The 22,766-nt window shown below is 45.0% G+C and overlaps 1 protein-coding gene across 4 annotated transcripts in view; it reads right to left on the reverse strand.

Moving 5' to 3' along the window:
• Positions 1 to 22,766, reverse strand: part of NUP93 (nucleoporin 93) — a 166,848-nt gene that overhangs the window by 111,533 nt on the left and 32,549 nt on the right. For 2 of the 4 annotated variants that reach the window (XM_075009042.1, XM_075009041.1), the window contains exon 3: positions 20,919 to 21,036. The exons of the other annotated variants lie outside the window; for them this stretch is intronic. In XM_075009042.1, the coding sequence (XP_074865143.1) occupies positions 20,919 to 21,036 (118 nt within the window). The remainder of the gene's footprint in view (positions 1 to 20,918; positions 21,037 to 22,766) is intronic. 4 annotated transcript variants of the gene reach the window in all.

A 22,766-nucleotide genomic window follows, 5' to 3' on the forward strand; every position in this document is an offset into this window, starting at 1 on the left:
GCAACAGCAAGAAAAGCAGTATGCTGTATTGCTAACAAATTATGCACAAGCCCATTAAGCATTGCATCCTACCAGCAAATGTGAAGCCAAAGACCTAGACTTCAAGTCAAACACTGAAATGAAAACAGATGAGAAAATATAATGTTAATATACAACATTACTAAAGCAGCCAGGTCTCAGTAATCATCTCTCTCTTTATCATTATAAATGCACTTAAAACGAACTGGATATGCCTTCTTTAATTCTCAGCAGAATAAAATTAGAAGGTGGTCTGGGCATGGACTAATAAGAGAAATATGACAATGCTATTTTATGCAAAAAAAATATTATGGAGTCATTCCAAAGTTAAGGCATCTTTGCACTACAATTCCACAATTCGGCATTCTCTGAAATGTGGATGGCAGAGCTGTCAGGGTGATAGCAGGTCCCTTTCACTGCTGAATTTATGCTGGTTTCAGACCTACCAAAGTCTTTTAGCTTCTTCTAACTATTTAATGGAGTAAAAGGGCCCAGACACACCATTTTCAGTTATAAGCCTCTGGGCAGAAGAGGAAAGAAATAAGGAATGTTTCATCAGACTTACTATTATGGTAACCACAGCAGGCAAAATCAATTACTGTCAATGGGATTTGCAGATAGCATGTAGGTTTCCACATATCTCACTGCAATGCTGGTTTTATTCCTCATCTTCTGTTTGGAAATCTCTTTTTTGCTTCTCTTTCTAGATATTAGAATCTAGCCTACAGAATTCCAAATTAATTCAGAGCAGACAATTTTTCAAGATACGGTATGAAGCTCCCACTGGCACATACTTACCCAAGATTAGAATCAAACCTTCAGCAAACTATTACCATTTTCAACCTGACTAGGTTTTTGTTTAGATGGACATCAGAATGTCAAACGTAAATGGTATGGCCACCTCAAAAAGGATACCACTGAACCAAAAGGGCTTCAAAGAAAGATGACAAGTGATCAAGAGCCTTAAAAAAAAACTTCTCATATGAAGATTGACAAGACTAGATTTACTGTGGATCCCATACAGGTCTATAAAATGAGAAAGAACACCAGATATATCTGGTTCCCCCTGTCTTAGAACACAAGAGTGACATTCAGTTAAATTAATTGCAGAGCCTTGTTGTTTCAAGCACAGAATACATTCTTGTACTCTTGCTTGTTTTGGTGGGATGCACATGAATTCCTAGCTAGGGCTTCCCTAACTTCTATAGATCATGACAGCCACAAAAGGTTAATAGGGAAAACAACCACAAGAGGAAGTTTGCAGCAGCTTCTGTTTTCACAGGATTTAGCTCTATGCAAATAAATGACCTATTGAAGAACATAATACAGTAAACCCTCGATTTAACAGACTCATGGGGGAAGGGGGGTCCATTAATGCCAAAAGCCCATTACATCCAAATGGTTACATTGCATGATGATGCACTATTCTTCCCAGCCCATCACTCAGTCCTGTCCTTTACCCAGCTTTCCCTTCCACCCTCCTGCCCTCACACTTCCATCTCCCTTTCTCAATTACCAGGAGAGGAGCTGAATGATGGCCTGACTCCTTCCACCTCCTGCAACTCTCAGCTCCTCCAGCTCCCAACTCCAAGCCGCCCATGCAAAGGCAGAGCGTGGCCGCCCCCAGCCTGCCAGCAGGCAATAGCCTCTGACACCACGGCTGCTGCTCAGTGCCACTGCAGACAGCAGCAGCCAGGCACAGATATGGTCCACACACACAGGAATGGGGGGAAAGCTCTTGCATCCTGCCACAGTCCCCCAGCCTCACCCCAGGCTGTGCTGGCTACAGCCACTGCAGTGGCCTCTTCAGCCCCGGTGGCCCCAGATGCTCTGGCGGCTCCTCCAGCCCCAGCGGCAGTTCTGGTGAGTTGTTCGGCACTTATTTAGGGAGAGAGGGGGTGGGGGGCTGGCAGACAGCACCCATTTTTCCAAAGTCCATTAAACTGAGGGTTTACTGTGTTCTTCAAACTGTATGAAGAATGGGGACAAGGGAGGAATCACGGAGCTGAAGACTGAAACCCAGGAAAATGAGCGTGGGTGGAGTTCAAGAACAAAACGGGAGAGAAGGGATCAGAAATTAAAGGAGAAGGGACAGCTGAATGAGGAGAGCTGGAAAAGGGGTACAGAGGTGAGAACAGTCAGACAGAAGGACCCATCTGAATGAGATAAACTCCATAATTCTTATCAGAGAGGCAGCCGTGTTAGTCTGTATCTTCAAAAACAAGAAGTCCTGTGGTTAGTCTACAAGGTGTCACAGGACTTCTTGTTGTTCCGTAATTCTTATAATTCTCAGATCCATCTTAGAAAGGGAGTGATTTGCTTTAAGAGGTCAAAGTTTGGGACGAGTGCTAAAGGTAGACTTGACTCAGTTTGTTCTCCAACAGACAGTTTTATCTGTATACTCCAGAGATTTCAGGTGCTATTACGCTCAGGAAGTGTTTGAACTCAAATAATTTTGGAGACCTCTGAAAGCCGCTACGTTTGTTAGTTGGTGCCTAGATTGTAAGACTTTGGAAAGCAGTCACCACAGCTAATTACTACAGAACAGAGGAGACGACACATATAGCATACTACCCGTGGCCTTTCTCAGACAAGTAAATCAAATAAATCAGTGGAATTAACGAGCTAAGTAACTTCACAGTAAATGCACTGGAAGTGAAAAGGTTTAATATTAATCACAGCGAGAGCTAGAGCAGGTGCAGTCTTCTGTTAACAGCAGCTTTGTTGGAGGGAAATGATCCAGAGTTCAGTGCTGTTTGTGAACAGACTCAGTACCATGAATTTTTTTTTTTTTTTAAATAACAAGGCATGGGCTCAGTCCTCCCAACTGTAAAATAGGAATAATGATACCCTGTGGACAGCACTTTAAGAGCCAATGAGGCTCCCATGAGGATGCGGGCATACTAGCATCACACAAACTTGGTACAGACAATAAATGGGACATGGTAAAGAGAAGTTACTCACCGTAGTAACGGTGGTTCTTCGAGATGTGTCCCCGTGGGTGCTCCACCATAGGTGACGGCTTGGCCGGCGCCGCAGATCGGATCTTCCAAGCAGTTTCTGCCGGACCGCGCATGCGCCGGTACGCGCCGCTCCCTGGCGCGCTCCTGGCCATGTGCGCGATCCGGTCCCCGCCAGTTCCTCGACCAACCGCCTCGGTTGCCCCTGCAAAACACTAACAGAGATCCGAAGCGGGGAGGATGGGCGGGAAGTGGAGCACCCACGGGGACACATCTCGAAGAACCACCGTTACTACGGTGAGTAACTTCTCTTTCTTCTTCGAGTGTCCCCGTGGGTGCTCCACCATAGGTGACTACCCAGCAGTAACCCAGATAGGTGGTGGGTAATCGGATTATGTGCAGCTGGTCCCCGAGAGGACCGCTGCAGAGAGACGGGTATCCTCTTGGAATACCCTGTGAAGGGCGTAATGTTTGGCGAACGTGTCGTAGGATGACCAGGTCGCCGCTCTGCAAATGTCTTTCAATGCAACGCCCTTGAAAAAGGCTGTTGATGCTGCCACCGCCCTGGTGGAATGAGCCCTGGGAGTGGCCGACAAAGGAGTCTTTCTGAGCTCGTAGCACATTTTTATGCAGGATACAATGTGCTTTGAGATTCTCTGCGATGAGAGACCTTCTCCTTTAGATTTGGGAGCGAGGGAGACCAGGAGTCTATCCGATTTTCGGAAGGACTTGGTCCTGTCTACGTAGAAGGCTAGCGCCCTCCTCACATCCAGGAGGTGTAGGCGCGCCTCTTCGCTGGAGTTATGAGGCTTTGGATAGAACGAGGGTAGAACAATAGGTTCATTGATGTGAAACTCGGAAGAAACTTTGGGAACAAAGGCTGGATGCAGCCGTATGGTTACCGCCTCCTTGGAAAAGACAGTGCAGGGTGGCGTTGCCATGACTGCCGCAAGCTCGCTCACCCGACGGGCTGACGTAATTGCAAGAAGAAAGGTCGTCTTTACTGTAAGGAGGCGAAGGGGAACCGTGGCCAAGGGCTCGAACGGTGGTCCCATGAGTGTGGTAAGCACCAGGTCCAAGCTCCACGAAGGTGGAATCGGTTTCCGAGGGGGGTATAGGTTTACCAACCCTTTGAGGAACCTGGTAACCATAGGGTGGGCGAACACCGTGTGCCCTCCCTCCTCATGTCTGAACGCCGAGATGGCGGCCAGGTGGACCTTTAACGAGGATAGCGAGAGTCCTGCTCTCTTGAGGTCCAGTAAATACTCTAGAATTGTAGGTATAGGCACCGAAAGGGGGGCCAGCTGCTTGGTAGAACACCAAGCCATGAAGCGAGTCCATTTTTGTTTGTAGGTTTTCCTAGTGGAAGTCCTCCTGCTACTTTCTAGGACTTGCTGTACTTCCACTGTGCATGTGCTCTCTAGGGAGCTGAGCCATGGATTAGCCACGCTTGCAGTCGCAGGCTTTGGGGGTGCGGATGCACTATGGACCCCTGCGCTTGCGTGAGCAGGTCCGGCGCCACCGGAAGAGGCATCGGTGGGCGGTCCGACAGGCGCAGGAGTAGGGGGAACCATGGTTGGCGATCCCATGTTGGGACTATCAGGATCATCCGAGCCTTGTCTCTCCTGGCTTTTTGCAGAACCTTGTGGATCAGCACTGCGGGGGGAAACGCGTAAAGCAGGGGGCCTCCCCACGGGATCGCGAGCGCGTCCCCCAGGGACCCCCGGCCCAGCCCTGCTCTGGAGGAGAATCGTGGGCACTGTTTGTTGTGCTGAGTGGCAAACAGATCTATTTGGGGAAACCCCCATGCGTGGAAAATAGGCCGTAGTAGATCGGGACGGATCTGCCACTCGTGGGTGAGCGCAAAACGTCTGCTCAACTGGTCTGCCTTCACGTTGTGCGTGCCCGGCAAGTAGGAGGCTCTCAGGATTATATCGTGGGCGATGCACCAGTTCCATAGGCGGATTGCTTCCGCGCATAAGGTACGGGATCGAGCTCCTCCTTGCCTGTTTATGTAAAACATGGTGGAGGTATTGTCTGTACTGATCCCGACGACTTTGCCTTGTATACGGTCTCGAAAGTGTTTGCAGGCGTTGAACACTGCTCTGAGCTCTAAAACATTGATATGCAGAGACTGTTCCGTGGGTGACCACAGTCCTTGAGCCACCTCTTCGCCCGTGTGCGCTCCCCACCCTATGAGGGAGGCATCCGTAGTGAGGAAAACCGATATCTGCGGCTGATGGAAGGGTACCCCTGTTAGCAAGTTCCCGGGGTTTACCCACCATTGCAGGGATTCGCGCACCCCAGGTGGGGGCGACACCACCCTGTGAACGGTGTGTACTGCCGGCTTGTATACACTTGCCAGCCAATGTTGCATGCCGCGCATGTGCAACCTGGCGTTCTGTACCACAAACGTAGCCGCTGCCATGTGGCCCAGCAGCTGCAAGCACGTCAAGACCGGCACCGTAGGGCTGAAGGTGATGACCTGCACGAGGGAACCGATGGCTCGAAAGCGAGCCTCTGGAAGGTATACTCTCGCCGAGACTGAGTTTATGCGAGCCCCTATGAACTCTATGTCCTGTGAGGGGTCTATCTTTGATTTTGCCATATTGATAACCAGGCCAAGTGCGGAGAACGTGTTTGCTGTGACGCGTATCATGCGGAGAACCTCCCTTTTCGAGGTCCCTTTGAGCAGGCAGTCGTCCAGATACGGGAAAATAAACACCCCCTGTCTGTGCAGGTAGGCTGACACCACTGCCAAGGTCTTGGTGAAGACTCTGGGGGCCGAGGAAAGGCCAAACGGCAGGACCTTGTATTGGAAGTGTTCGTTGCCCACCATGAACCGGAGAAAACGTCGGTGAGCCGGATGAATGGTTATGTGGAAGTACGCGTCTTGTAGATCGAGGGCTGCGAACCAGTCTCCATCGTCCAGTGCTGTAAGGATGGAGGCAATAGTGATCATCCGAAAACGTTGCTTGCGCAGATACCTGTTGAGGCCACGAAGGTCTAAGATGGGCCTCCAGCCTCCTGTTTTTTTCTCCGTCAGGAAATACCGAGAGTAGAACCCTTTCCCTTGCAGTTGCTCCGGCACCTTTTCCACCGCCCCTATGAACTCTAGGTGGGCCACCTCCTGCCTGAGCCTGGCTACATGGGAGGCCTCCTGGGGGTGGGGCTTGGGCGGGGGTCGCGGCGGCGGGAGCGACTGGAAGGGGATGGCGTACCCCGTGGCTATGATCTCCAGCACCCATTTGTCTGTGGTGATCCTTTGCCACTGGTCGTAGAATGGTCGGAGGCGATGGTGAAAAAGTCGTTTCGGATGATCTTGTGCAATGGTGGTGATGGCGCAGCCCTGGATTTGTATGTCAAACTTGTGGCCTTTGGCCCCGCCCCGAGGACGTACGGCCCTGTTGTGAGCGTCGCCTGGGGGGAGAAAAACAAATAAAGTCGTTGAATACGCTATGTGGCTTTAGCCTAGTCGGATTCCGTCTGCAGCCGACGGCGGTTGAGAGGAACTGGCGGGGACCGGATCGCGCACATGGCCAGGAGCGCGCCAGGGAGCGGCGCGTACCGGCGCATGCGCGGTCCGGCAGAAACTGCTTGGAAGATCCGATCTGCGGCGCCGGCCAAGCCGTCACCTATGGTGGAGCACCCACGGGGACACTCGAAGAAGAACATCAGAATACCAAATATATACGAAAGACAGAGAAGGTTATGCTGGTGAGTGGCACTGTATGTGAAAGAAAGCAGTCAAATGCAATAAAAAGCTGCTAAAGGGGCACTCAAAGATGATAAGGCCATTAAAGAGAAACTAAATGAAGTCTCTGCAATGGTCTTCACAGCTGAGGACATAAGGGAGATTGCCAAACCTGAGCTATTCTTTTTAGGTGAGGAACTGAACCAAATGGAAATGTCAGTAGAGGAGGTTTTGGAACAAATTAATAATATAAACTATAAAAATTCAAAAGGACCAGATGGTATTCTCCCAAGAGTTCTAGAGGAACTCAAACATGCCACCATGGAAAGCAACTTAACATTCAAATCAGCTTCTAAACCAGACAACGGGAAGACAGCAAAAGTTACAAAGGAATCTCACAAACCTGGGTGACAGGGAAGCCACCTGCATATGAAATTCAATGTCGATAACTGCAAAGTAATGAATACTGGAAAACATAATCCCAATTATACAAGTAAAATTATGGGGTCTAAATTAGCTGTTACCACTCAAGAAAGTTTTGTTTTTTTGTTTCGTTTTGGTTTGTCTCTTTTTTTTTTTGGTGGGGGTGGGGGGGAGCAACATGGGGGGCTTTCCATTCTCATGCATAGATTCCAAGGCCAGAAGAAAGTAACCTCCAAAATAATTCTCACAGCAGATCTTTCAGCTTTTGATTTTAAAACAGGCAGTGATGGGTCCTCCACCAGGATTATTATTAGTGAACACAAATAAATCCTCTGGTAAGCCTCTGTCACTGTTCCCTTTCCAACAGCAACACATCCCCATGCCCAACTGCAAGCCCCTCATCTCCAACTGTTCCATCATCCCCAAGCCAGCGTCAAATACCAGCGATAATCCCCTTGTGAGGTCAGCCACCTGACCCTAAAGAAACAGCAAATCAAAACAGCTTCAAATGCCACCCAGCTCCCTAGGCCAGTGCTGTCAGCAAAACACCCTCCCTCCCACTTCCCAACCCCACCCTGCCCTTCTTCTCCCTGGCAGACCCCAGAGAAAGCCGGCACCCAACAGGCGCTGACAGCGCCTTTGCTGCAGATGTTGGATAGCATCTGCTGCATTCTGAGCCCTGTCTCGCGTTTACCGCCCAGCGATGCTGTGCCCAGCTCGGCTCCTTTCACCCAGCCATACCAACCTACCTCTGTCTCCACCACTGCACTCTTTTCTCTTCCCAATCTGGCTCTTCCCAGGCATCGACAGCCTTGCCCCCCGCCTTAGTCTCATGCTCAGCTCTACCCTTGGAGCTTGGGTTCTGCCCTCTTGTCCCTGCCTAGTTAAGCCTCACTCCATTCCCAGCCCTGCTTCCTCGCACGGCGATTGTTGCCACAGCTGGGGCAGCTCCTCCACTGGTTCTATCCTCCCAGCCCAGCTAGGGTCTTGTGTTGGGGTAGACTAACCCTGGATGCCCCCTACAGGAGGCCAGAGGCCTTGCCACACCCCATCTCAGTGGAGAGGAGCAGACAAGAGGTCTTCCAGCAAGGACAGAGCGTCTGCCTTTGCTGCAGCCAATCAGGGCCAAGCAGGAGGAAATAAAAGAAGATGCTGGGCTAGGGCCTGGCAGTGCCTCCCAGGAGCTCTCCCCAAGCATGTCTCTACACTTTCTGCAGCACTTTGGACAGCTCTGCGTGGGAGCTGAACTTAGACCAGGGCAAGGCCCAGGCCCAGTGGCCGAAGACTGCCCACCAGCCTAAACCAAGAACTGACAGCACTGTTGACAGGGCTAGCCAGACCCTAGCCACAGAGCCGTTGAGACAAAGACCTTACGCAGCACCCCTTTGCCACAGAGGGGCCGTCACAAGCGGGTGCCCCCGTTACAGGTCTGCTATTCTGATTCACCCTCTGGTCGCATAGGGCCACTGCTGCCACTATTCAGCAGGTTGCAACACTAGCCGTGAAGTGCAGAGCAGCTCCGCTGGGCAGGAACTGGAACTCTGGACACATGACTAGGACTCCATGAGCCCTGCCGTCTGACAGGGCAATTTAAATGGCCTGGCTCTCACTGCAGCAGTGGCCAGGGGACCCCAGGACCTCTTAAATTGCCTAGGTGCCTGGACAATTGCTCCCTTTGTGTCTGCAAACCCCCCCCTCCCCCACATCAGCAGAGCTGCCTGGATGGCTCCAATAAAATGCATTACATATGTCTCTAACTGAATTGGCCAATAACCAGGATTCTAGCGTTACATGTGAAAATAAAAAGCATGCTACCTTCCAGGTATGACTTATTGCATCCAACAATGAGAAATTTGTAGACCCCTGTTGTGATGAAAACACTTGACAGACTGGTTTTCCAGAACACCACCTATAAAAAGGGAACCCTGGGAACAAGCCTTGTTTCTGGACTGCTTTGATTCTAACAGAGTGCAATTACTAAGCAAGTGGACAGAGATCCCAAAAGTTAACTTGGGAAATCTTGAAGGCCTTTGGGATACTGGCAAATTATTACATCTCTGCTATCATTTGACTCTCTTGTTGCTGTATTTTACATGCTTTAACCTCTTACTATCTCTCATTTCTTTTTTTAGCTAATGAATCATTAGCCAGTTTACTAAAGAAACTAGCTTTCAGTTTGCCTTTGGCAAGAGATCTCCAGTGTCTCCATTAACGTGGGGTAAAATGGCTGGTCCCAATCGCACTGGGGCAAAGAAGCTGCTACCACCTGAGAAAAGCAATAGTATTGGAACTTATACATGACCTTGAACAAAGTTTAGCCACTGAATCAGAGTCCAAGCATCCATGTTTATTTACAATTTTTGTTTCTGTGAAAGACAGTGATATTTGTATTCCGAGTGACCCTGTCAAGTTAAAAAGTTATATATTTCTGAAAACAAGGTGTATTCCCTTTGTTATCAACAAGAGTTTAGACAATATTTTATAAATCTAATTTACTTTCTCTCACTAAAATTCTCCACTCTTTCCAGTTCGGAGAAGGCGAAAAGAGCTGTTAGTTTCACTTTTGTTTATAGCCCAATTTCCCAGTCAAGTTCCTGCTCACAAGCACACTGCTGCTACATCCTGGCTGCAAACAGCTGCTGAGGAACCCTAAAATCCATCCCAATAAAGTCATTGTTTTCAGTTTTCTTTTTAAAATTCATGGGAACATCAATGTTTTACAAAACAAAACTGATCTGTGAAACATTAAACTACATTCTGAGCCCCAAAAAAATCAATAGGTCCCTTGAACCAGTGTAATTGCCTTTACAAGCTATAAATGGGAGAAGCAAAAACTGCCAGATTACAGAGACCTGTGTCTAAAATACTGCTTCTTCTCACAGAAGTTCAAGTTCAATAATCATTATAGATGAAATAGGACAGATACGTTTTTCCTGCACTGCACATTCATAGCTTATAATAGTTTAATTGCATGTGAAGCTGATGTTAATCAGTTCAGTAGTTAGCATAATACTTCACAAACAAGAATTGTTCAGGGCCCAGTCAATGCTGAATCAATGCTCCAGCACTGTGCTAGAGGAACTAAGCTGCTAGATGAGCTATATTTCTGACAAGATGTCCTGCCATAGTCTACTGTAAACTATGGAGTGGGGAAGTTACCAAGTGTGAAAATTGTATTAACAATGTATTCTGTTTCCTGCTACATTGTGCAATTGATTATCAAAGAGTTCAGGGGATGCCTGTCCTTTGTCCTGCAAGGGATAAATAATTGGCCTCTTCCTTTCTTTGGCTTTGATGGGAGTGTTCAAAGACAGTGATGGAGGCCAACTAACTTTCTATTGCCAACAGCCTTTGGAAGACTTGACTAAAAAAATGCTTGACAAACAACCCATTTGGTGATTCAGAGAGACAAAATGTGAGACCAAGTACTGGCAGCATTTCAACAAAGCTGACTGACTATCCCCCAACTGCCTGGCGAATACGGCAAGCCATGAAGCCTCACCACTCAAAGGCCAGGTCTACACTACAGCAAAAGGCTGAACTAAGGTACGTAACTCCAGTTATGTTAATTACACAGCTGGAGTCAACAAAACTTAATTCAGGCTTCCTTGACGTTTCCACTGCACGAGGTCTCTTGCTCCGAATGAGGAGCAGGCATATGGACGCTAACACAGGTGCCCTATGAGTTTTGTTTAGTTTATCCCCACAAGCATGCTAAAATCGAACGCCAAAAGAGCGACTGTGGCAGCGTTAATATTCTCGTTAGTGTAGATCTGGCCACAAATAAATACTGGATTCTTGTTGCAATCATTGAAATACTGCTGTTCTGCAGTTGGCTGTGGGACTGATGTGTGTTAACAAAGATATTTATTTAAATTCATTTTACTAAGATACGTTAGAGAATCTCCCTCCCCCCGGTTCTGAGGTGGCACAGATTTCTCCCTTCTTGTATGTTATTTATATTTCAGAGGTGTCCAATCCTACTTCCAAACTGTACTCCTAAAACTGACTGGGGCATGTCAGATATTGATTAATTCCATTTTTCCACCATTTCCTTTATCATTTCAAATGGTCTTTGGCCACTTTTTATTCTCTGGATATTTATCTTCTCCTTTGTTTGCGCATATTCAATCCTGCTGGGTATCAACAGGACTAGGTAAGCAAGTATTGCAAGTGGGGTTTGGCTCTTGGAGCAAACATTGCATTGATCGTAACCAAGTAAAATGACTTTTGAGGGACACCATTTTCAAAGTCTGTCATTCCTCCTGAAGATAATGGCTGTTTGGGATAAATCAAATCAACTGACCTTACATAGCCGAAGTGGAGGAGTTTGCCCTTCTGTTTCCTATATTGGCTCTGCAATCATTGTCAGCATAGCTGTGGGGACTTATATCACCCATTGGAGCAAACAAGGAAAGTACAAAGCAAAACAAAACAAAAACAAACTACTACTATGTTCATTTCAAGCTCCATTACAACTAAAGGAGGAAATAAAAATCAATGTTTGGCAAACAGAGAAGGAGAAAATCTGTAGAAGGAAAAATGCATTTTCAGACTAAGATAATGCAAACAATGGACTGTAATCGGTACTTGAGGTTGTCCTTCAACGTTTTGTCAGTGTTTCCATTTATAAAAACTTAATTTAATTACTCATAGGAGTACAAAATGATCATCATCAAAAATAAAACAAAACTCACGACCTGAACTTTCTCCTACAAAATTTCAGCCACTGAAGTCACAAGAAGCATTTGTAAATAGAGTGTATACACAGACACACGTAAGAAAATAAAACATACACACACACAGACAAAGAGAGGTATATTTTAATTTACTGGTACAATGGTTTGAGATGCTACCTCAAAATGAAAAATGTCACATTTAAACATTGATAAGAAATGTATGGGGTTAAGGAGGAAAAAAACCTCAAAATATATAAGATGTCTAACTTACATCACACTCAACTTCTATTGGGACAAATTTAAGGTCTAATTCTAATTCTTTCAAGCAAAACTCCTACTGACTTTATGGATTTGGATTTTTAAAGATGCATGTAGTCAATACTCTGAGCATATATACATCAGAAACAATAGATAAAATGAGCGACCTCAATGGTAATTTTGCCTGAGTCAGGATTGCAAGATGGGACCCTCAGATAAAACGATGAAATCCGAGCCCCAGTGAAGTCAAAGGCAAAACTCCCATTGACTTTCATGCAGCCAGGATTTTATCCGACATTCTCTAAGCAGTTAAAATAATGTATGCAGTGAGGCCTGAATTCAGCATCCTTAGAATCCTTTACATTGACATCACTGGGAGTTGGATCCAGCCTCAGAAGTGGGGAATTGCACATTTCTAATGCTTGTATCACAGCTCTTATGCTTTCAACTGAGAAAACAAGCTCAGCAGAATCTCAGAGTTCCAAACCTGAGAAATGGAGACTTCTAAAAACTCTGAAATGTTTCACACATAACCAGCTGTCCTGAAGCACTGTATAGACTAACAAATTTACTCGGTAATGAGCTTGTGTGGATTTGTTAGTCTTTATGGTGCTCCAGGACTGCTTGTGACTTCTGAAACCACAGATTAACATGGCTACTGCCCTGAGACTCTGAAATGCTTGTAACATAACAAAATGTTATGGTTGCTTGTCCAAAAGGTTACAAATGAACGTTAACTTGGTACAGCTTTGAAATTTTTACTGTGCAGAAGAAAAATCCTGCCTTTTTGTTTTTTCAGTATTTTCTCTTAGACACAGTATTGGACAGTATTCATTTTTTTCCTCTTTCAGGGGCTGCTGCTTCATCGTGTACTTCTGGTTCCAAATGAGATATGTGGTTGACTACTCATGTTGTAACTAGCGTTCTGAGTTTCTACTGCAGACTTGCAACTCAATCCAGAAAATGTTTTAAACCACTGGTCTAGTAATTGTGATTTCATACCAGAGTACGCTGGTGCATAGTTAGGCTTGGAAGAATTAGCTTTTTAGAAATCAATGTCAATAAATGTTGGTATTGCCCTACACACACACACAATAAATTTCCATTGACAGTTAGTGCAGGTGTACAGATAAAGTTTAGATAAAGCTGTTTAAGAATTTATTAGAGTTTTATTTAAGATTATTTGGCATAGATGTTTACAATTTGTGTTTTAGTGGCTATAAAGCTTTAACTTTTTGAACCTCAATGTCTGCTGTTATTAAAAAAAATTATTGCCTGACTGCCCCCACCATTATTTCCCACAACTAAGACAATTAATGATTTTGTGCAACTCTGAAAATTTCAATTGATATGATTAAAAATAAATTCTGCCAAAACTACGCATATTGCGCCACTTACAATACAACATTCATAATCTCTTCTGAGGAGATAAATTTTGTAGAGGCAAGGTAGTTTGCACATTCATACACAGTTAACAAGATAAGACCCCAGTCTTACAATGGCGTGCATCCAGACAGTTGTGTCACTTAAGTCAGTGTGCAGGTGAAGTAGTGTGCGTGTTTATGGCCGTTTGCTGGAACGGGGCTTAACTTAAGACCATTATTCCTAAAATATGAGGGAAAATATTCTTGACTTATGTGCCAGGAACCCAAAACCTTTATCACAAGTTTTTCAGCCACTCTAGTGGGAGACTTTCCCGGACTAGCCCCTTTAACGAACAAGTATTCTACGTTTTATTACTGATAAATAATTCAGATAATTGACTGAGATGCAATTTAGTGCTGACTACAGAGAGATGCAAAGAGCACAGTATAAAATGGGTTCAACGTAGCGAGACTGTCTGCTGACAAAAACAAAGAGGGTGAGGCTGCCAATAAGTTGAAATCCTGACTTCTCTCACTTTCTGAGTTTTATAACCCCCAAGACTCTCCTTCTGTTGTCTTTCCCTTTTGCAATCCATTCTATTTACAGGGAACATAAATTTGTTAGAAACATGTCTCTGCTTTGCTGACTACTCTCAGAGAAATTTGCTAGATTCTAATCTCTCCATGCTGCCCGCTTATGAAACATGACTTGCACAGCAACATCAGGAGACAGGAAGAAAATAAGTAAATAATGTAGACAAAAAAAAAAGCTTAGAATCATGAGAGACAAACTGGCTGTAGACAAAATGTTATTTTTCTCTTATAAGATCCTGAAAATTCTTTCTAGTATTCTATGCATGGAAGAGATGTAAAAGTGAATGATGGGAAGTCAAAGGAAGTCTAGTATTTTCCTGGGCAGGAAGCTTGGACTGGCTTTAAAGCTAGCACTGCCCTAAAAGCTGTAAAAGATTTTTAGGTAAGCGCCCACAACCAGACTCAAGCCTGGGACCTCTGCAGCTTAGTTGATGAACCTCTGCAGTTTAAGCTAAAAGCCAGCTGGCTCTCAGCTAAGGCTGTAGAGGACACTCGTTCTCTCCCTGTGTAAATGGTCCAGATGTCACTACGTGGGACAGGGAACCACACCTAAGCGTGTAGGTTACATGTATATGTTTATTTTAAACCCACAGTTAAGTAACAAGAATGAAAAAAGGCTGGAGACCAGGTCTCACCGTAGATCCCACATTTCCATCCCCAAAGATCACCCCTACTCCCACAATGTAATGGGCATGAGCAGACAGTTCTACCAATTCAGGAGTTGCAGTGACATTCTGCTGCCACAGAAGAAACAGTGACTAGAATTGTAAGCTCCTGGCAAACACCTGATTAACAAAAGATTCGTACACGTCTTAAAAATATATCTCTTATACAGTGTTTATTAAATAGGAAAAGTAGGGCAACCATATCTCCCTATCCCAAAATACAGGGCAGGGAGATATGGGAGGGTGCAGGAAAAAGGCAGCTCCTCTCGGTTCCACTGAGACTCGGGGAGCCAGGAACTGGGTGGCAGCTGCACGGGTGGACTCCTGGCTTCCTATGCCTCAGGGAGCCGGGAAGGAAGCAGCAGCTGCCGGTGCTCCTCCTGGCTCCCCATAGGCACGGAAAGCTGGGAGCAAGACAGCAGTTACCAGGGAGGTCAATTTTGTCTAGCACATTACCAACATTTCCATTGTTTACTGGGGTCTTTGGAGACATCTAGGCATAAATTACAGTAAACCCTTGAATTATGCAAGGGTTGCATTCCTGCAACCCTCACATAACTCAAATTTTAAAACAAGTTGGGGGTGGCTGGGAACCAGGTTGCAGCCTGGCTTCCAGCTCCCCTGGGCTTGCAGGAGGCAGGAAATCAAACAGTACACCAGGGCTGGTCAGTTTCCTGGCTCCCAGAGTGGCAGAGAGCCAGGAACCAGGATACCACTTGGTTCCTGGCTCCCTGCTGCTTGCAGGACCCAGGAAACTGACCAACCATGAGCTGGTCAGTTTCCCAGGTCCCCTAAGAAGCAGGGGAGCTGGGAACCAAGTAGCACCCTGGTTTCAGTCTTCCCATGGCTTGCAGGACTGGGAAACTGACCAGCTCATGGCTGGTCAGTTTCCTGGAACTGCCAGTGCAGGAACCTGGGAACCTGACTCTTGCTTCCCCACTCCCCACCATTTGCAGGACCTGGGAAACTGAACAGCTCAGGGCTGGTCAGCTTCCCGGTTCCCACGTGATGGGAACCTGGCTAAGAGCCTTCTCCCTCCCATCCCCCAGTCAGGCAGCTGTCCCTCCTTTCCCCTGCTCATGCGGCTGTCAGACAGCCACACTGCTGGGGAAAGGGAGGGAGAAGGCTCCAGCCAAAGGGCTGCAGGTCTCCCCATCCCCTGGCTGGGGACCCCGCAGCTGACTCTGCCAGCCTGGCAGTGCCCAGCCCACTTCCAGACACAGGGCTGCAGGTCTCCCTGCCCCACAGTCAGGGACCCTGTGGCTGGCTCTGCTCCAGCCGTGGGACTGCAGGGTCTCCCTGCATGTTGAATGTGCATATCTCAATAGATTACTGTACAGCTAAATAACCGCACAGAACACTGAGAGCCAGGACTGGTGGCTGGAAACAAACTTCTAGGGACCACAGGAAACAAGACAGATTACGGATGTTGCTGCACAAGAGAGTTCTGGATTAGAGGAAGTCCAACATGTAGTATAATTGGACCCCACAGAAGCAAAATGATTTGAAATAACCACAAGGCTTCTAGAAAAGTACCTATTAAACCAGCAAAAGAGACAGTCACATCCATCAAGCCAAAATACCACAAAAGGTTTGGTTTCAGAAGCTTTTGCCCAAGATAACAAATAAATTAAACCCACATGATTTAAAAAACTAACGAGACAGGCAAAGGATAATCGGAGTCATCCAAGAACCAACATTTCTTGCCAGGGAAAACTTTGATAAACATTATTCTCAGAGGTCCAAATGCTACTGCTGACATAAGAACAGCCATACTGGGTCAGACCAAAAGTCCATCTAGCCCAGTATCCTGTCTGCCGACAGTAGCCAATGCCAGGTGCCCCAGAGGAGGTGAACTGAAGACAATGATCAAGTGACTTGTCTCCTGCCATCCATCTCCCACCTTCGACAGAAGGCTAGTCACCATACCTTCCCCCTTGCTAATAGCCATCTATGGACCTAACCTCCAAATATTTATCAAGCTCTTTTTTAAACTCTGTTAGAGTCCTGGCCTTCACAGCGTCCTCTGGTAAGGAGTTCCACAGGTTGACTCTGCGCTGTGTGCAAAAAAACTTTCTTTTATTAGTTTTGAACCTGCTACCCATTGATTTCATTTGGTGTCCTCTAGTTCTTATATTATGGGAACAAGTAAATAACTTTTCTGTATTCACTTTCTCCACACCATTCATGATTTTATATACCTCTATCATATCGCCCCTCAGTCTCCTCTTTCTAGACTGAAAAGTCCCAGTCTCTCTAGCCTCTCCTCATATGGGACCCGTTCCAAACCCTTAATCATTTTAGTTGCCCTTTTCTGAACCTTTTCTAATGCCAATGTATCTTTTTTGAGGTGAGGAGACCACATCTGCACGCAGTACTCAAGATGTGGGCATACCATAGTTTTATATAGGGGAAGTAAGAGATTCTTTGTCTTATTTTCTACCCCTTTTTTAATTATTCCTAACGTCCTATTTGCTTTTCTGACTGTCACTGCACGGATGCTTTCAGAGAACTATCCACTATAATTCCAAGATCCCTTTCCTGATCTGTTGTAGCTAAATTTGCCCCCATCATATTGTATGTATAATTGGGGTTATTTTTCCCAGTGTGCATTACCTTACACTTACCCACATTAAATTTTATTTGCCATTTTGCTGCCCAATCATTCAGTTTGCTGAGATCGTTTTGAAGTTCTTCACAGTCTGCTTTGGTTTTGACTATGCTGAACAGTTTGGTGTCATCTGCAAACTTTGCCACCTCACTGCTTACCCCTTTCTCTAGATCACTGACGAATAAGTTGAACGAGATTGGTCCCAGGACTGACCCTTGGGGAACGCCACTAGTCACCCCCTTCCACTGTGAAAATTTACCATTTATTCCTACCCTTTGTTTCCTGTCTTTTAACCAGTTCCCAATCCATGAAAGGATCTTTCCTCCTATCCCATGACCACCTAATTTACATAAGAGCCCTTGGTGAGGGACCTTGTCAAAGGCGTTCTGGAAATCTAAGTATACTATGTCTACTGGATCTCCCCGTCCACATGCTTGTTAACCCCTTCAAAGAACTCTAGCAGATTAGTCAGACACGACTTCCCTCTACAGAAACCATGTTCTTCTACGTATCTGACAATTTTATTCATTAATGTTGTTTCTACTAATTTGCCTGGTACTGACATTAGACTTACCAATCTATAATTGCTAGGGTCTCCTTTAGAGCCCTTTTTAAATATTGGTGTTATATTAGCTCTCTTCCAATCATTGGGTACCGAAGCTGATTTAAAGGATAGGTTACAAACCGCCATTAATAGTTCCGCAATTTCACATTTGAGTTCTTTCAGAACCCTTGGGTGAATACCGTCTGGTCCTGGAGACTTGTGACTGTTTAGCTTACATCTGTGTACTGGGACCTCTGGACAACAACACAGCCTTGTCTGCATTCTGGGTAGATATTTTCAGACACGCACAATTGTCAGCATCAGCCAGACAACTTAAGATGCGACTACAAATGTCCTCAGACAAAGCAGAGAATGATGTCCTGAAAACTTGCAGAAAATACTCAAAACCTTTTTGCCTATATTAAACTTAAATTGAATAATACAGGAACCAAAGGCAGAGAATTGGAGCTCTCTTATATCTGTTAAAGTAAATTACAAACCCAGGAATATTGTCATGTTTCCTGTTTCACATCACTGTTTTATTTAAACATATAGTTTTACTGGCTGTGAAGAAACACTCAAGACTTAAAGTTCAGGTATTAAACCTCAAACACACACAAAAAAAAATTAAGAATAGGAGGAACATTTGATTAACATTATCGAATAACCTTTCTATTGATTGAAACCTTAACTGTTGAAAACCTTAAAGTTCTTATGCTGAAACAAGAAAAAAGGAAAAGAAAAAAAAAAAACAGATTCACATGCATATAAAAGAGGATGAAAAATACATGAAAGCATTCAACCCAGGTACCCAAGTAATAACATCAATGTTCGCATTATTGCTAGGGATTTGAGAATCTGTTGCAAGTTGTTCTATTAATATTCTTACAAAACGAAAGGACAAACACCCATAATCAAAAAAGAATTGATATAGGCTGAACCTCTCTTGTCCGGCACACTTGGGACCTGACCAGTGCCGGATGAAGGGAGGTCAATATTTTCTAGCAGCATTACTAACACTTTCACTACTTACTGGGCTCTAAGAAGACATTTGGGGTAAATAACAGCAAAACAGAGCTAGGACTGGTGGTGGTAAACAAATTTATGGGACCACAAGAAACTTGGCCACAACTACAATAAGTGATCATCCAGCTAACTAAAATCATGCTGGATTATGGATGTTACCAGAGGAGAGAGTTCCAGATTAGAGAGGTTCAAAGTAAGCCTAGATGCAGCTCCTGCAGAAAGCAAGACGGACTGGGGTCAAGAAAGACATGTAGTAAATTTAATAAATGCTAACAGGAGACATCAGGAACTGGAATAAAGAAGAAAACTTTTAAAAGACAAAAAGTGAATAATACCAGCAACGGTAAAAGCTAATGCTCTGATCACGCAACAGATAAAGTCTGCTAAACCTGCTAATCTGTGCTGAGAAAGAGTGGCAAAACCTCCCAAAGGGAGAAAAACAGGAACAGCTAGACTTGGTAAAGAGGCACAAAGTAGAAACAAAAAAACAGATGATATAGAAATCTGACTAGTGCTGTTTACACACAAATTCTCCATTGTTGACACTAATCTGAAGACATATGAATCACTCGTCTGGATCTGACCAACCATTTATTTAGCCCAGTACACTGCCTCAGTAAGTGGCCAGTGCCAGCTACTCCAGAAAATGTTCACGAACCCCTGAAGTAAGCAGATAAACTAACCTGTCCCCAGGGAAAGCTTCCTTCTAACCCCAGTAATAACAAGGGGGCCTGTCCTTCTAAGGGCCTGGGGACAAGCCTCTTCAATATTCAGATCCAGCTCAGAAAAAGCCACACAATTCATATGAAAGAGCTCAGTTAGGGAGACTTATGGGAAGCAGCCTGGATCCTCTGGGGCTGGCCCTGAAGCAGGAGAGAAACATCAAAGGAAAAGCATCTAGGACTCTGCTGCCTGCTTTGGTCAGAGGAACAACCTTTTGTTACTTTATGAGCTTTATAAAGTGGAAATCTGACTCTAAAACATAATTGGGACCAGGGCCAGATCAGATCATCAAAAATCCAGGTAATATGAAGAACAGGCAAGGTTCCAGCTGCCAGCTCCACCACCTGGTTCAGTTAATGCCGAGAGTCAGATAAGGAACACTCAGACAAATGGGCTTCCGTTGCATTTGAAAAAGAAAATGGTGCCCTGAAAGCTTGGCCAGACTTGCAGGTGTGGTTCTAGTCTGCCATGGGCTGGAGAGATAGGTCAGCAGCCTACAGCTCCAGTAGAGACTGGCTTATGAGGGCTCATATCCCTCCTGGATAGCCTTAATTATCTATACATCAGCAGGAAAATGAGGATAACGCTCTAAATGATTAAACAGGATGATGAGCGCCATTAAATCTTCTCAAAACTTACAGATACTCAGCTAACAAGCTCTTAAACCAAGCCATTTACCGAGCAATTTTTTTCTCGGTGTTGGAAAGGGCTATACTACTGAAATTACAAGGTAAAAACAAGACCATGATAATATAAATCACACTGAAAACTATGTAACTAGTAAGATGCTGGTTAATAGCTGTATACTGTAAAATTGATCTACAAGAAAAATAGATGATAAACTATGCCAGACTGTGATTGGAAGTAGGAAACAAGGCATGCAAGCTTATCAAGAGGACAATGTCTCACAACCACAAGATCCACAATACAGAAGTTTATAAGAAAAAGGCTGCTCAATTCCCATGTTCCTTGAACCAAGCTGGCTTGATTTAGAAGAGCAGCTGCCTCCAAATCCAGGCACTGAACATCACTGAACGAAACATCGTGGGCTCATGCACCCAAACACAAGCAAAGTCTAAAGCTAGTAGGGTGCAGTAGCCTGTTACAATCCAGTTTTACAAACAGAACTCCTACCTACCACCTCACCCAAAAACCTAACCCCAGAATCTTTCAGGTAGGTGTCTGACTGCATCAAAGTCTTGAATTTGTGCTTCACCTTGCTAGAAAGTGACACACAAGGAAAGAATGCTTCTGCAAATACCCAGCTTACAAGAGCCTGGGCTCAAGAGAAACAAAACACTACATACCATTTTTTGCTGGGATAATGTGAGTAACCTATAGGCCACAGAGTGCCCTTACCTGTATGTCAGTGTCCTTCACAGGCTCCAGAGGCTCAAATGTAGTGGCTGCACTAAGACTCTCCAACCGCTGAGAGATATGGGATATGTCAAGACCTCTGGACCCAAGAAGAACTGATCTGGATGGGGAGAGGGAGAAAACGGGTATTAACAGGCAAGGCTACTTTTAAAGTCTCTGGAACAAGAACTTCTGCACTACAAATATCAAGATAGTGGCTGTAGAGAGAAAGAATGTTTCTCTTCTTAAATATTTGTATAGCTATAACATCCAGTCCTATCAGCCCTGAAAGGATATAAAGAGAAAACAGGCTCTCCCCTGCGAAACTAATACTGGTCTCATTGCTCACTGAATAACTGTATAGCTATCAAATGCTGCCCTTCGTAACAATCCTAGAACAGAATACTGCAGCCTTTGACTTAAATGTTTGGCGTAGCTCTGGTGGCTCAACAGGTAAGTACACTTACCAAAAACTCAAAGTTCCAGCATTTTCTTCTGTTAAGCTTCTGATGGGGGTAGGGGGAGTGAAACTGTTTACCTTGGTCATCTCTCTTTCTCCTTGCCCTCCCACCACTTTCCAAAATCCCAAAAGCTACACTATATGCCTCCTCCTCAATATGATGCAGAGGGCACCCCAGAACTTGACACACCCCATGCCTTCCTGCTACAGCTGACTATGCAATTTGTCTGTAAAATAACGTGAGCAGTGGATTTATACATTAGGGAGGGCACAAAGGATATGGAATGTGTAAAAGAGGAGGGGATGAAGACAAAAGAGCTTGAAACCAAAAACTTGGGGAAAATGGTTGAGACAGGCTCATGTAATCTCCATGCCTGAGCTGAATACAGACTATGAAAGAATTAAAAACACACACACAAGAGAGGCACAGCAGTGGAGAAAGGAACAATAGTGGGTAGGAGAATGAGTATTAAGAGGAAATATAATCCCAGTAGGAATGAAGCTAGAAGTCAGGGAGGTGACACTGGCAGCAGAATGACTGTACTTAATTAACCAAGGAATCAGGCAAAGCAAGACAGAAACAACTAAGGCTATGTCAATATTACCAGGCAGGATCAACCCACTCAGGGTCAATCTTCCAGGGTTCTATTTCATGTGTCTAGTATAGATGCACAAGACCATCCTCTCAGAGGTCACAGTCAACCCATGTATTCTTCACAAGATGAAAGGAATAAGGGAGGTCAATGTGAGAAAAACTCTCCCATCGACCTTGCCCAGTACAGCGCAGGTGTGTCAATTTAAGCTACACAGCTGCCGTAGCAAGAACTGCATATCTGTTGTTGACTTACATTGCTTAGTGTAGGCATAGCCTAAGATGTATACCCATGCAAGGAACAGGGGTGACAAAATGGAGAAACCAGAACTACTGGTGTAGGAAGAAAACTCAGATATTACAGAGATAACAGAAAAGCTTTTTTGACAGGGCAATAAGCCTTGTAGATAGGAAGACACGATAAATATTGAGTAAAATAAGGCTTCTGATACTATCTGGCATGAATTTCTCATGAACAAACTGGGGAAATACAACCTCATTTGAGCTTTTATAAGGTGAGTGCATTACTGGCTGGAAAAACATTCCCAGAGACCAGTTATCAGGCACTCACAGTCAAACTGGAAGGGCAGATCAAGAGGGGTGGAGGGATCAGTTCTAGGTTCATTTCTGTTCAGCATCTTCATCATCACACGTGGCAATACTGACATATAGATAGTACATTTATAATCTTTGTAGACAGTGCCAAGCTGGAAGGGCTTTTTTGGCTAGCTGTCCTTTGGAAAACAGAATTAAAAATAAAAAAGATCTGCACAAACTGGAGAACTGGTCTGAAGTAAAA

The sequence above is a fragment of the Carettochelys insculpta genome, chromosome 14, assembly GCF_033958435.1.
Source record: "Carettochelys insculpta isolate YL-2023 chromosome 14, ASM3395843v1, whole genome shotgun sequence".
In the NCBI taxonomy this organism is placed as follows: Eukaryota; Metazoa; Chordata; order Testudines; family Carettochelyidae; genus Carettochelys; species Carettochelys insculpta.